This window comes from Mus caroli, unplaced genomic scaffold (assembly GCF_978045245.1).
Source record: "Mus caroli unplaced genomic scaffold, Mus_caroli_1 scaffold_15, whole genome shotgun sequence".
Classification (NCBI taxonomy): Eukaryota; Metazoa; Chordata; class Mammalia; order Rodentia; family Muridae; genus Mus; species Mus caroli.
The window spans coordinates 111253704-111269312 of record NW_028227270.1 but is presented as its reverse complement, the minus strand read 5'-3'; the positions used below and the strand labels follow the sequence as shown (position 1 = coordinate 111269312).

The window sequence follows — 15609 nt, the reverse complement described above, 5'->3', positions numbered from 1 at the left end:
ACCTTAGCAGTTAGCCCTGGCCCTCAAGGTCACTGCCCTGCACGGACTTGGGCTCTAAGGTATGTCCCGTGGGCTCCTGGCCTTGCTTTCTTTAGGGCTGGTAGTAAGAAGGACTGGGCATGCAGCTCAGCTGTGGAGTACATGCCTAGCATAAACAGGTCCTGGCTCAGTGCCTAGTGCTCCACACAAATTAAAGAAACCGGACTGGAACTGGCATTGGGATATAGTAGACAGATGTGAGTCACATAGCCACACAAGCCAGCATTTAAATTCCGTTTCTACTAAATTTAATTAGAAACAAAAGCTGCTCTTGTAGAGCAATTCCTATTGCCACATTATTTCCATTCTTGAGCAAGTAGTTCTTGGAGTCTTGATGTTTGTTGTCATTATCTAGGGTGATTTCCATACACTGAGTGTAAGCTACTGTACTTCTTCCTGTAGCCTCTAATGCAGCTTCCTTTTTGCTCACTGTCTTTTCTCCTGCCGTTTATACTTCCTCTAAAGAAGTGACATTAGAAAAGAAACCGGTGGTCTCAGGGTCTGCACCCTACCCAGTGTTAACTAGGCCTGTTGCTAATGTGATGAAGCCTGTCAGGGTTTTCCTCTAACAAATGCTAAGCAAAAACGTCCACCTACCTAGGCTTTTTCTTTTTACCTATTTTGAAATGTTTAAATGAAAAAAACTCTTAAGCTTTCCACACATACTTATGCAGCATGATTAATGACAAACTGAAACTCAAGGCTGTTGATTCCTCTTTCTTGGTACAGAGTCAGACCAAAGGCACACCTCTGAGGTGCAGCAGGTGTTGGTCTAAAGCAGCACGATAAAGTAGGTATCATGGCAAAGCAAGCCACAGAGGCTTTTGTTTAGTGTACTGAGTGACTCAAAGTGTTGAAGGTTAGTATAGGTGTGCGATACCCAAGACTAAGACAGTCCAGTCCAGTTTCTTTGTTTTAAAAGCCTATGCTGCTGTTTATTTTACTCACAGATCTCACCCCCTGCTACTGCCTAATCGCCCAGTGGTAGTCTTAACCTTTTGTTGTCCATCCATACCACTGGAAGACCTGAGTCATTAGTAGCTCTATCTCAGAAACCATATTTTTGCTGATCTGTACGAAGCAGCTCCCTAAACCATTGAAGGGTGGATAAGTACAGTTAGGAGATCGTGAAGCCGGCTGATCTCAAATCTCATCCTGCTCCGAAGTCACTTCCTCCCACGAAACCCACATCCATCCATCACTGTTGCCCTCTGATGGCCTCTCACCAACCACAGGTGTTTTAGCAGCACCTGAGATGCTGGGTCCTTTCCAAAGGCGCTCAGTTGACTTTGTCTTTCAGAGGATTGCTGTTGTCTACGACTGTTTTGTGTGTGTGTGTGTTGGGGAAGGGAATAAGCAGGCTACGTGTATCATGTTTATCAACTTTGGGTCTTGCTCGCATCCCATGTCCCTTCATTTTGAGGACAATTTCTCTCATTTAACTGGAGCTCACCAGTTTAGGCCAGGCTGGTTGACTACAGGGTTTCCCTTGTCCCAAATACCCCAAAACCAGGATTGTAAACATAATCACTTGGCAATTTTATTTTAGAGAGTCCGTACCTCTAATGTTCTTACGTATGTACAGACATACATCTTTGGGTGATGCACATAGATGCCAGAGACAATCTTCCTCTCTCACTCTCCACCTTTGTCTGTGACTAAACCTGGAGCTGACGGTTTGGCAACCTTTGCAGGCTAGTGAGCTCCAGGGATCTGCCTGTTGTTCCCTGTGTATACTGGGGTTATAGGCAGAGCCATTGCACCTGGCTTTTATGCACCCGGAGATGCAAACTCGGCTTCATGCAATTTACAAAAACCATCTCCCTAGCCCCAGTGCATGTTTTTTTAAAATACGGGTTCTGTGGCTCAAGCTCAGGTCTTAATGATTGGGCATCAAGCATTTTCGGACTGACCATCTACCCAGTTCCTCTGAAGTCCGTTTACTGAACACTAAGGCCCAAAAGTTAAAATTATTTTTTGGCCCATGACTGCAGAATGCATGTTGTTAGGTTGTTTTTTGTTTTGTTTTTTTTTTTTTAACATGTTATTAATCTGTGTTTCCATCGAGCTTTCGGATGGCCAGGTGCATTGTCGACAAACAATAGTAATCTGAAAAGAATGATTTACTCTTAATAATACATTTTCAGTACTTGCTTAAAACATTGAGTAACCATGTCATAATAGTCAGAAGCTACAGCAGTCCCTGGTAGAGAGTCAGCTGGACCATTAAAAGTGTCAATGCTGGGCACTGACTTCTGTAGCTGGCATGTCCTAGATTGTATCTTCCTTCAATGGGAAGCTGTTTGACTTAGGTGAACCCTCTTGTGTGTGCTGGTAGCTGGGTCTTCTGGCTACCTCTCTGCATCCTCTGCCTCAGAGCCTGCCATTTCACCTGTGATTTGGTGTAAGGGAGATACTTCTTTCCTGTGTGTCACATGCCAACTCTGTCAGCATCTACAACTTCCTTGCCTCTCTCACTCCCACAGGACTGAAAAGAGGGAACCTTGCTATCCATCATTCCCATATCCGTCTGGGAATATTGTGGCTCATTTGGTCTTTTGACTGGGTCCCTGGAATGTCTTCTGTCAGCAGGAAGGCCAGTTGGCTCTCCTGTTACTCATGTATTCACTGGCTGATGTGTGATGGCTATTCACCGTCTCTCTGTTGTGCTGTGCCTTCTCCACTTAGCTCAATCATTTCTAGATTTTAAAGAGAAAGACATATGGCTCTTCTTTTCACTTAAACACTTGTAAGGCATTGTACAATTCATTTCAATATTGTTGTACCCCAGGGAATAGGGAAATATAAAGCTGGTCAGTAAAGTTTCAGACCACATATTCATCTGTTAAGTTCACCATCGTTCACCATCTTATATAGGTGAAGCTCTTGACATCCCAGAGCAATCGCAGTGGTAATCTTAAAACTCAGACTACCACAAAATACACAATAAAGTTAGAAATATTGCTGATTTTTAAAGTGTGGCACAAAGACACAGTAAGTGAGTGACATAGGGGAAATAGCATGGAAATTCTTGCTTGGCTGGGGCTGCTACCTATAAATGCTCATAACCATGAAGGACAGCATGGAACAGGAGGAGAGGATCTCTTGGCTTTCAGTGCAGTTTGATGGATTTGGAAGCAGCAACTCCTGTCTTCAGTGATGGTGGCAGCATCTTGAAGCTACTGTGAGATAGGCCACAGGCACCATGGCTTAATAGAACTAACAATGGCCTGTGAGTCATCAAGGAAGAAAGCTCTTCCAGCCATTTTATACCAAATGGGTTATTGGAGCCTGAAAAGTCAAAAGGGTAGCATTGAGTAACACAGTGACATCAGGTGGCAGCCAAGGATCATGTTTGAGATTCTTAAAGGCTAGAATCTCGAGAGAAGGGAGTCTGAGCAACAGACCTTCTGGGTCCAGCAGGTACAGTGTAAAAAGATTATAAGCTGAAGGGTAAATTTCCTATGTTCTTCCAGAACTTGGTAATGAAAGCTTAGCAGAGCTTCTGTCAGAGGAAAAGCAGTGTTTGCAGAATCCTTGCCACCTTACAAAGTGAAAAACAAGAGGTAGGCCGAGCCTGGAGGACATCTTGTTAACCAGTATGCTCTACTTCTTCGGTGACGTAGTCACTGTTAGTCTCCCAATAGTATTTGAACTTCCAAGTAGCTTCTGGGACAGGTTTATGCTTCTACCAGACAGATAATGGAGATTCTTACTGTTTCTCAACCAAAGAGTCATGTTCCTAAGTAAGATCTTAACACTTCCAGTGAAACTTGAGAGAAGCTAGGATGTTCACTTTACTAACATGAATGGATGAACCATGAATGGATGTAGCTTTCAGTCCTTGTTTTTGAGCTATGGACCAATGGAACCAGGATTAATGTGTAGCTTCCTTCTTACTGCATCATATGGCCCATGTCTAGAGGGTGTATTCAGAAGCAGGAGGGGTGATCTAGATCTTCCTTCCTGAAACACTTGCTCTTCCACTGAGCTCACAGATCTCCCTCCCATTGCTTTTCAGAGGACTTGTTACCCATTAACTTTTTCTGTTGGTCTGAAGCACTGAGAGGTTCCCATAGCATCTTCAAGGCTTCCATCGTGTATCTGCTACCCTTGTGCATGCCAAGGTCAATGTAGTAAAAAACTCCAAACGCCAGGTGCTGATTGACATTGTGAAGCTCTGTTAGCTCACAGAGCAGAAGCATGCCCATGTGTGTGGTCCAAAACATGAGAATTCCCAGTATCCAGTTGCAGATTGAGTGGTGCCGGGACTGTCTCCTTGCCTGTCCCCTGTGGACTTCGGCCTCTGGCAGTGTCTTCACTTTGCAATCACTTTGTGAGGGATGGGCACAGATAATGTGTTCCAGGACATCCTGCCATTACAGAATTCAGTAGGTTCCTAGTAGGCTATCAAGGTGCTCTGAAGGCAGTAATACTTTTTGTGGAAGGCCATAGACTGACAGGAAGACACTTGTCAGGCAGTATTGGTATTGCTACACACATACCTGAGGGAAGCCAGCCCAGTGATGAGCCTTTATGTTATCTTGAGGCAGCAACTGTAACACAAGTGCTCACAATGGACCCACATGCCCACTGGGACCAAGGGACCTATTCCTACAGGTTGCTGCTCATGCCCACCTTTGTGGCACATAGCTCATCTCTCCTCAGGCATTTAACCCCTACTAAGCTAACCAGAGGGTCTGTAGAGCAGTCCTCAAGCTTATTATTCTAATAAAAATACTTTAGGAAAACCTTTTTTTTTTTTTTCTATAAAAATCCTCTTTATGTTTATATAACGAATCTCCTTTGGGGAGTATGTTCAATTGAAATAATAGAAGAGATAAAAAGTAAAAATAAAATTACAAGTTGAGAGTCATGTGTGTCTTGTTAGGCAACACAGACTCATCCAGGATGCTATAAATCTTGATGCAGTGGCTCACTGTGGAGCTGCAGGGCACAGACTTCAGCCTTTCTGCCTAGGGTCTGGCTGCTGTTGATGGGAAGACAAGCTTGAACTTTAGGGACCTCTTAAGGTTTAGAGGTTCTTAATGTGACTTTTGCAGTAAGGAATAATTATAGTTTTTTTTTTACTCATGTTTTAAATAGCTCACCTATATAGTTTAGTGTTAGATTTTCTATTATATATATATCTTGTCATTCCAGCTGAAGGGATTTAAACATTCAAATCTTAGAAATTCTAAGTAGCTACCAAGAATAACTATTTTTCTCTTATCTTTCTGGATATCTAACTTAATGATTTCCTTTCAACATTTTGATTTATTTGTACTTTTGTTTAAGACCATAAGACCATTTTGACCATAAGCTTGCCAGCCTCCTGCCTCGGCCACCCCAGCACTAGACCTGCAGGCGTGTGCTGCAATGTCTTAAAAGCACAATCCCGCTGTGCTTTTAAAAGTTCACTTTTAGAATCCAAATTTATTAATGAAAGATTAAACATATTAAAGACTGGTTGAGTTGGTGCATGCTGCTTTGTATATATACATGAACCAAACATGAGCTTTGCAAATTTTTCAAGTGAGGGGAAAAATAATGGTCTTTTGCTTTCTTTCTTCTAGGAAAAATTCCTTTGGCTATCGGAAGAAAAGAGAAGAGAAGTTTACAGTAAGTATATATAAAGTGTGTGTGTGTGTGTGCGCGTGCGTGTATGTATACTCACACACACACACACACACGCTCACTAATGTATGAACCCATCCACTGGAATACATAAGAGCCAAGGGAGACTTCAGGTATCTATCACTCTCAACCTTATTGTTTTTAGATAGTCTTTTATTGAACGGGAAGCCCCCTGTTTCAGGTAGGTTGGTTGCCAAGTGAGCTCCTTTGATTATCCCGTCAATGCTAGCGTTCCAGACATCCAGCTACATTTATCTTTTTGTTTTTTTTTTTTTTTTTTTTTTTTGGTTTTTTTTTTGGTTTTTCGAGACAGGGTTTCTCTGTATAGCCCTGGCTGTCCTGGAACTCACTTTGTAGACCAGGCTGGCCTCGAACTCAGAAATCCGCCTGCCTCTGCCTCCCGAGTGCTGGGATTAAAGGCGTGCGCCACCACGCCCGGCTTACATTTATCTTTTTACATGAGTTCCAGGGATTTAAACTCAGGTCCTCATGTTTGCAGAGCAAGCAATCTTACTTACAGAACCATCTCTTATCCCCAAAGGGATATCTTTCTAAGACATTTAAATATAATAGATAGCAAACATGAGCACCAATTAAGTGGATTAAGACTGAGATATGAGGAGGAACAGAGCAAAGAACTTAAAAAGTGGTATCATTAAATTGTAACTGACATGCTTGGCCTAATTAAGAAAGGATTGTGGGGTTTTTAGGAATAGAGATGACAAGCTGGTTTATGGTATGTTTCTTTAATATGTAAATAACGGTGCTGTGAACAATTCAGGTACGAGCTCACTTTTATGAATGGTTCAGTCTATATGTTGTTCAGAAAAGGCCCTCAGTGGGTAACTGTAATGGGATTTTAAGCAAGAGCTCTCCTCCCAACCACTGGGAAGCATCTAAGACTCGAGAGTGGATGCTGAAACCTTGGCTAATAGGAAACATCAAGTTTGTTTGGATGTTAGATGCAGTAGCCAAGCTAGTATGAGCCCGTCTTCCCTCTGCAGCACCGTGAGCAGAGGCTTCGTTTGTACCTAGGGTTGTGGATGTCTTTCTTCCCATTAGTAGAGAACCTCATCCTTTTCTCAGCAGGAAGCACTTTCTGCTTCTCTCTTATTGACATATTGGAGCCATTGAGGTATGGGTTACTTTTAAACAAGCTCTGGGAGATCACATTTGATCTGATCACCAAGACGGCTACTAAAAGAGTGGTTGTAAGGGCTCATAGACAGATGAACTTCAGCTGAAAGGTTATCAGTACAGCCTCTGTTTGGTTTGTCACCTTAGATGCATCACATCTTTTAACCTGCTTACCTTTGGAATTTTGTAAGTGTGTGTTTGTGTGTTTGCACGTGTGAATATGCACAGCTCACATGTCTGGCCCATATATGAAGGTCAGAGGACAACTTGTATGTAAGTGTGTGTGCGCGTGTGCATATGCACAGCTCACATGTCTGGCCCATATATGAAGGTCAGAGGACAACTTGTATGTAAGTGTGTGTGCGCGTGTGCATATGCACAGCTCACATGTCTGGCCATATATGAAGGTCAGAGGACAACTTGTATGAGTAGTTTCTTTTTTTCTTTGTACTGTGTGGGTCCCAGGGGTTAAGTTTAGATCCTCGGGCTTGGCAGCAGACATTTGACCACTGAACCCTCACACTGGCCTACTGTTTACATTTGAACTCTGACGTTATTGTTTTCTAGACTCTGCTCACAGTTTATCATGGTGGCCTAAGTTTCAAGTTAGTTGGACCCTAGAAATTAATTGTGCAACATTTATAAGTTTTGGGACGGGTGTGAAAGTTGGAAATTCTTTGCCTGGCTTTCTACCCTTGTCACTCCGCACTTGTGTGACCTTACGGGGTGCTGCTGTGTTGCAGAGCAGTCAGACGCAGTCTCCAACACCACCAAAGCCTCCATCACCGAGCTTCGAACTGGGACTGTCCAACTTCCCCCCATTACCTGGAGCTGCAGGCAATTTGAAGACAGAGGACTTGTTTGAAAACAGGCTTTCCAGCTTGATCATAGGATCTTCAAAAGAAAGAGTAAGCTATGTGTTAGAGCTGCTGATGGTTTCTAAGCACTGATTTTGTACCAGGACTTGACCCAGGTCTTTTGCACACATTAGAAAGGGAGGGAGAGCTTTGAGGTTTGGGGTTTGGGTGATGGGTGTTTGTCTTTGGAGCCAGCTCAAGCCATCCTTTGTCTTGCCATCTGCTGGGGTTGCCGTTGAAGCACGGAATGAGACATAGAAGTCTGGATTAGAGCAGAAATAAGACTTGTGGTAACCTACGTAGTGCACGTAGGGGAAGCTTAGGCTTGCTCTGCTGTAGTATAGTGGCTTCAGGGAAACTGGGCTGCAGCGTGGTCTTTCACTACAGTCCTCATCTCAGGAGATTCCTTTCCAGGGCTACTTCTGAAGGACACTTAACTAGCAGGTTGGAAATGGGATTTGTCCCTCTGCCAGGGTCAGTGATTGAAGACTGTGGGACATGTAGAGAAATTACTTTCTGCCCAGTTACTAAAGTATGGCTAAGTGCTGGGGTACACACACTGGGGGGCTGTAGAATAGTCCTAGTTCCAGGCATCCCTTCTGCTGCACGGTAAACTATGGCTGAACGTCAGGTAGCACATGTGTCTTTTCTTTAGAGGGCGGGACACCACTCTACGCTACAGTAGTGGCTGCCGTAGTTACTAGGGCAGATGACTTTGCTACAGTAACTTGAGACTAAGGTCAGGGAAAAGTTGAATCTCAGATTAGGATAGTAATGGCTACTGTTTTTAGCATGGGCACTGAGTTTCCCAAGACCCTATCTTTTCTAGTAAGGGTTACATGTTAGACTTGAGATGTCTTGGACAGTGTAAGTCTTAACATTCACCTAATAATTTCCAGTTGGCTTATAAAACAGAAAATTATCATTTCGACAGCCATGAAGTCTTGTTTTCAAGCATGTTCTCCTCCCTTAGTGATAAACCAGCTGCTGCTCTGAACGCCCTGCAGTTTCTGTGGAAAGCCCTTTTTAAAGAAACAGTTACTGCTTTCTGAAAGGTTGTTCTTGATTTGGTGGCCAAGTTACACAGTCTTCACTGCTGCCAGTGGTGATCCATCTGCAGAAACTGCAGAGGACTTGGGACATTAGGCCACCTAGCCCCTCCATGCTTGACCTGGATTTATGACTTTGCAAAGTGCCATATGTATCTGTTAGAGTCAGTGTTTAACACACGCTGAATCTGAGCATGCTTTTACAAATAGAAAGCCACTAGCTTCCTTGTGTTAGGTTTCTTTCACTTGTTCTCAATCCAGCAGAGCCTCTGTCCCCACTCCCATACCCCCTCCCCCCAGGCAAAAGTGTAAATTGTTCCATTCTCCCAAAGCTGAAGTTCCAGCAACTTTTTTTTTTTTTTTACCTTTGAACTTACACCTTCTTTGAAGAGAAAAGCAGTTAGTATATTTTGTCTTTTTGTATTTAAACTTGTAGCCAATTACTTAACTTGCCCTAAAATCACATGCTGGGTTAATGACACACCATGTGTACACTTGTATGAATCACGGCTCCACTAAGCAACTCTTGATGGGGTAATATCTGATTCACTCAGGTCTTAGCTTAGTTACCTCGCCTATTAAATTGGGTAAAGTAATTTTGTACACCTGCTTCCAAGGGTGGTTTGTGGATTCTCGTGAGAGCTCCTGTGGGTATGTATCTACCTCCCACCCCCGGGCACTGAGATTTATGTGCACATGGACATGTCGGTCTTTGTTTTGTATTAGTTACAAGTGGGAACCATAGTGTAACTTGGTAATTCCTCCCCAGCTGATACGTCAGATCCTTGATATGTCAGATGAGGAAGGGATGTTTGGAAGCTGTTCACTTGAAAAGACAAACTTACGGGTAATTATAGTGCATTTGCTGAGAGCAAGAAGGCTGAGTGCTGTGCAGCCAATGACAGACTCAAAATGTCATTATGTTTGCTGGAGGCTTCTCCTGTGTCTCTGCTGTGACTTGACAGTTGTTGGTAACATGCCATTGTTTTGTTTGCTTGGAGTATGGATACACCATCCGGCATCAGTCATAGGGGTTAGGAAGCAGTCTCCAAAGATGGGTTGAGATTGCCGTGGTTGGACCCTTAACTTCTTGGGCAAAGATATGACAACTGCTAACTAATACTTTAATGGTTTTCAGAACCTCAGTACAGATGCAAGCACAAACACTGTTCCTGTAGTGGGACCCAGAGAGCCCTCCGTGCCAGCGCCCTGTGCTGTGTCGGCAGCATTTGAACGTTCCCCGTCCCCAGTCCATTTACCTGAGTGAGTATCAGTATTCTGCCAGCCCTCTTCCAGGTACAAGTTTGAGTGCTCTGTAATATTAAGTGTGATTCTTAAACCAGATGGCATTTTCACAGGGATCCCAAGATGGCAGAAAAGCAGAGGGAAACTCAGAGTATGGACAGACTCCCTTCTACCCCTACTACAACTGCATGTAAATCCGTGCAGGTGAATGGAGCAGCAACAGTAAGTGCCTTGCCTGCCCTCCACAGCACTCAGGCATTCCGTGTGTGTCCTGACTCTGACGATGGATGGGCTTTCAGTAGTGTGTGCCTTCATTTCTCTGTATGATTTCACTGAGATCTTCTATTTCAGTATGGGGTCTTTCAGATAGTAACAAGGTCCCAACTCTGTCCTATATGGAGTTTGGTGATTTCTGTATTTATTGTGTGTGTTGTATATATGAAAAAATTAGCTGGGTAGTGGTGGTACACGTATACCTTTAATCCAGATACTGTAGAGGCAGATGCAGGTGGATTTCTGAATTTAAGGTCAGCCTGGTCTACAGAACGGATTTTAGGACAGCCAGGGAGGGCTACACAGAGAAAAACACAGCAACAACAAAAGTTTGTCTACTTCAAAGGGTTAGACAGATGGGGGGGTCTAGAGGAGAGGCATGGGTGGTTCACGGCTTCTTCATCCTTTGAGGGAGGGACTGGGAGCAGTGGAGGAAAGACTGAGGTCAGGATGTAATAATATATATGAGAGAAGAATAAAAGGATGAGGAATGGAATAAAGCAGAATGACATAAAGAGCAACGCGGTGTCCTGTTGCCGTTTATGTGTCCCAGTGACTCTGCCAGCTCTGCTGGCTTAGGCCCATAGGTCCCATGCTTGGGAGATGGGGCAGAGAGATAACTGCAAATTTGAGTCCTGTGATCTACATAGCAAGTTTCAGCCAGCCAGCGATGCACAGTGAGGCAGGAGTTTCTGTCTTTGATGATCTGGCATCTCTATACTTGGGAGGCAGAAGTAGGAAGATTGAATTCCACAAGTCTGTGTAAGTGCCAAACCAGCTACGGCTCTGCAGTAATGCTCCATGTGAAGGATCGGGAGTGAAGCCATCTCACAGCCTGACTGCTGTGTCACACTGTCCCCGCCTGCTCTCTGTGTAAGCATAGCACCTGCACGACTTAGATTAAACAAAGAGGGGCCAGTGTTTGCGTCTTTTTTTTCCCTCGAGCCTCATAGGCTTCCATGTTTCTCAAGAATGCTTTAAGGCTTTGTGTTGGTCAGAATTTGGTCACCATTTTATTGCTGTGCCTTTATGGCTGCTGGCTGTTCTAGAGAGGCATTTCTATAGTATCTTCAGAGGGAAACTGTACTGCAAGGAAAGGGAGCGGTGTCTTTTTAAAATCAAAGACATCTGTATTTTTTTAGTCTTTAAAACTTAGTGTTTTTTTTTTCAAGACAACCATGATTAGCTTAGAAAAAATGGATGTGTATTTTCAAGTTATTTAATTTTAATAGAAACTTAACTTTATGGAATCTAAACAAATAAAAAGCCAGAATGTAACATAAGTCAAGAGACTGCATTTGTGCTTCAGGCCCCTCCTCTAGGAAGCAGTATTGTTACATTGTCCCTATTTAGTAATTACTCTTGCTTCTGCAGTAATTTCAAACTCTGTGACATAGTCCATCACCACATCCTACAAGTATACCAATAACTGTTTTCTCGCAGAGTGAATTTTTGATGCTGTACACATGTCCACAAGCTCTAGAGGCAGGAGCTTTGATGCTGATCACTAGCTGCCATAGACATGCCAGAAGTTGCTCTTGAATTTTATGAATCTCTTAAAAGTAAAAATACCCATGAAGATGAAATTGTAATTAAAATAAAAACTTTATCTTATATAACTTCATCCCTGAAAGAGCTTCCATCCCTGATATTTTGTATGCATAACCCCACATTCTATGTTTCCAGGAATTGAGAAAGCCCAGTTATGCAGAGATTTGTCAGAGAACGAGTAAAGACCCTTCTTCCTCCTCTCCATTGCAACCCCCAAAAGAACAGAAGCCAAACACTGTCGCCTGTGGGAGGGAGGAGAAGAGCCTTTCTGAGCCTGTCGAGAGACGCCGAGAGCCCCCTGCCCTCAAGTCCACTCCTGGAGTCCCCAAAGATCAGAGGAGGCAGCCTGGGCGCCGACCCTCGCCTCCAGCTGCTGGGAAGCGCCTGAACAAGGAACAGAGCACGCCTCCCAAGTCTCCTCAGTGAAAGCTGGATGCCTGCGAGGGGTCTGGAAGAGCTGTATTCACCGTGAGAAGCTCTCCCACTCAGTACGGAATGAGCCGCTGGTTAGGAGCTTGCAGTGTCTGTGGGGCCCGTGGGATACCTGCAAGTTACTTCCTTCTGTGAGTCGGATATTCCCCCTCTTGAAAAAAAAAATCTATTTTTCAGGATTTAATTATATAATATAAACCTTATTTTAGGTTGGTGCTTAACTGGAGGTGATACAGAAGTCTGATGTTTTTCAGGATAGAAAATGTATTTATCCTAACAAATGGATATTTTTTATTAAGCCTCCACGTGGCTCTGAGTGCAAAGCTATAATGAGTTTTTCTAAATTAAGGGAACTCTGCTACTTCCTTTTTTTTTTTTTTTTTTTTATTTTAATAGTTGGTCTGCAAGTGCGCATTGGTAGGGTGTCCAGCAGTTGGATGGGGGCTGATGGCACTGGCAGAGGCAGCCATGGCCTCACAGAGCAAGGGACTGGCATGTCAGGACACTGACAAACTGGCATAGGAGCTGTGTTTTCATCTAAACCCTTAGCAACAGGTAACTCTAGCTTTAAAACAAGATACAGATGTACATACAGTTCTTTTTTGATCTAGTGGGCAGAACCTGCAAAGAGCACCCTAGAAAGACCTGAAACCTTTGAGTTTTGATGTCCTGCGAGCAAGTAACCAGCCTCTCTCTCACTCCAGTTCCAAGTGGCTACTATGTAAAATAAATTGAAAGCACATTGTGAATAGAACCTAGGTGAAATTAAAAACTGCTGCCCACTGATGTCAGAAGCTGTACCATGATGTGTATCCCTGTGAGTGGGCTACCTGGCTCTCATCCTCCAGTGCCTGCTCTATCTGTGTCCCCCACACACACTCTCTGGAGAGTCTTGTCTTAGCCAGCTCTGTGTGGATGTCTTCTTGTCCCTCTGCATCAGCACGTGGATTTAGAAGTACCTAGCCGTGAGAGAGTGGTGTCGGTGGTCCCCTCTGGCTTGCGAGGACAGAGAGTCCTTGCTCTTTTACCTCCAGGACGAGGGTCTTATTGATTGTTTCAGAAGCTGCACCTCTGAAGAGCGAGAGTGCAGTCAAGTTAGCAAGTTCATAACAAAGTTACTGATAAATTATTCTGTTTAAAATGCCTACAATTTTTCTTTAAGTATTCTAAGCAGCAGACATTAAAATATTTCCTGCTATATGTAACCATACAGCTTATTCCACAAAATGCTATTTAATAAGACTGAAGGTTGTTTTGGTTTCTTTTTCTTTTTTTTTTCTAAGGAAAAAAATGATTTCCATCCAATATTTAAAGACTTGAATTTTATTTAAACTTGAAAATGACTTTGCCTTAACTTTTGTATAAGACAGCTTAGAGCTCACGGAGACCTGCCCCTGGGTTGGCGGGAGTGGATCGGTTACTCAGTTGCCATGCGGATCTCCTGGTGTTGGTTTTGCTGAGAACGCATACTGTTGTACAAGAACTCCAGTGGTTTTTGTAACATACCTACAGATCTTCAACAGTTGATCTTTTTTCAGATTGTTGAAAAGTCCTGTAAATGCAACTAGTCGCTACTGTGTGAAATGTGTGCACTTGGGAGTGTGCTCTGCGTGTACAGTGTAAATAATCAAAACATATGAGAAAGGTACCCTACAGAGAAGAGTCTGATAAGAATTATTGATATATTATAAATGTTGCTGTTGAGCTGATGTAGATAAACTAAATGTTGTGCTTTGAGTATTATTTTAATTTGTTAAGGTTTTTCTTTTTCCCCTTATACTGGTGTGTTGAACTGATTTTGCCTCTTTGCTGCAAAAGGGAAATGGAGAGTCTTATTGAAAGCCTTTGGATGTCTTCATGCTCTAAAAAGAATGTAAGTGCATACTAATCGTATGTGATGTGTGAGGGTTTTGAAGGAGAGTATAGAAAGCAGAGACTGGCAGGATCTTCCCATGAAAGTAAAGAACAGAATGTGCTAATTAAAAGTATACTTTGTTAAGTGATTTTTCCTGCCAGAGGCAAAGATGGCCTGATGCACGTGACCATTTCCTTCAGAGCAACTGTCATTCAGTTACATAGGAGTATACGCAGTGCTGACGTCTCAGACGCCTGTGAAAGGAACATAGGACGAATTTCCTTAGAGATGTCAGATCACTGACAAAAATTAAAAAATAAAAGAAAGAAGAAGAAGAAAACAGCTGGCCTCTTGAACCCACACTAGCAGATACTGTCTATCTGGAAAGTCGAGCCTGAGGCCTCAGGCCCTTCACATCACATCTTTCCTGGAAGAGGGGCCAAATTATGGTCAGCACCCCTTATCCCCAAGGGTGCTCTCACAGAGGAGCTTTGATTTTTAATGAGAAGTCCTTTCCCCAAGGCTGAGCATTGCAGCACGAAACCTGTGTGGCAGAGCCAAGCTGTAGGTGCTTGCTGTCTGCTGGCTGGAAGTGTACAGCTCAGTGGCCGCACGCAAGGGCAGGTAGGCAGATGCACGAGGTGGGACACTGATTACTGCTTAGCCAGTGACAGCCTGGCATCAGGAACTAAAGCCTTGCTCAGATGTGATTTTTATAAGCACTCATTTTCAGGAAGCAAAGGTGATATGCCAAATAGCTGTATAATGTCAAAACAGAGACTTCCTGAACACTTTGTGGTTTTCCACTCAGAAAAAAATGGAAGTTATCAAAATAGGAAGCTGTTGAGGGTGCATGCAGACTCTTGCTATGTCACATACAGCAAGTGTGATATGTGGTTTTCATAATCTATTTTTAAGTTTACTCATTCCTTTCAGTATCTCAAGGTATAGAATCAGAGATACCACAGTCACAATGACCTTTTTAACCTGTAAAATTGTGTGATGATGCTTAATTATCATATGGAAATATGGACTAGGAATCTGGCCCCACTTCACCAGACATGAATTTCAAGTGATTCCTCTCTCATAGTCAGTGTCATGATGTCTCTGTGAACCCCTCCTGTCATTGCATCACTGGTTGCCACTAGTGGGTGGCAAGAAAAAAAAAAAAAAAGAAAAAAAAGAAAAAAGACAAAAAAAAAAGGAAAAAAAAAGTCTTATATTGCTGTATTAGGGTTTCTGCAGTTGATATTGAAAAACTGGTTCAGTGTGTCACAGCAGGCGACTGATGGTGCATACCTGTCTTTGTGTCCCCTTCAGTGAGCTGTAGTTGTGGGTTTGTGTGCTTTGTAGCCTGTTATACGGAAAGCAACAGACAATCGAAGATTCCAGGAGTGCTAACAGCTGCAAGTCACAGAACGGGGAGTGTAACAAGTGGAAGCTTGCCTGAGGGTTTCTGTTTCTGTTCTACTTTTCATTAAGACTGGAATCAAGCTTACATGTAAACTATTGGTAATTTAAGTTTCCTTTTGTG

At 43.2% G+C, this 15609-nt stretch overlaps 1 protein-coding gene across 5 annotated transcripts in view; it reads left to right on the top strand.

Moving 5' to 3' along the window:
- The window catches only part of Larp4b (La ribonucleoprotein 4B), an 82919-nt gene extending 67888 nt beyond the window's left edge, over positions 1-15031 (top strand). For all 5 annotated transcript variants that reach the window (XM_085831298.1, XM_021180161.3, XM_029468571.2 and 2 more), the window contains 5 exons: positions 5616-5661; positions 7557-7721; positions 9858-9982; positions 10078-10186; positions 11924-15031. In XM_085831298.1, the coding sequence (XP_085687424.1) occupies positions 5616-5661; positions 7557-7721; positions 9858-9982; positions 10078-10186; positions 11924-12214 (736 nt within the window). In that variant the 3' untranslated portion in view covers positions 12215-15031. The remainder of the gene's footprint in view (positions 1-5615; positions 5662-7556; positions 7722-9857; positions 9983-10077; positions 10187-11923) is intronic.
- The last annotated feature ends 578 nt before the right edge of the window (positions 15032-15609 follow it).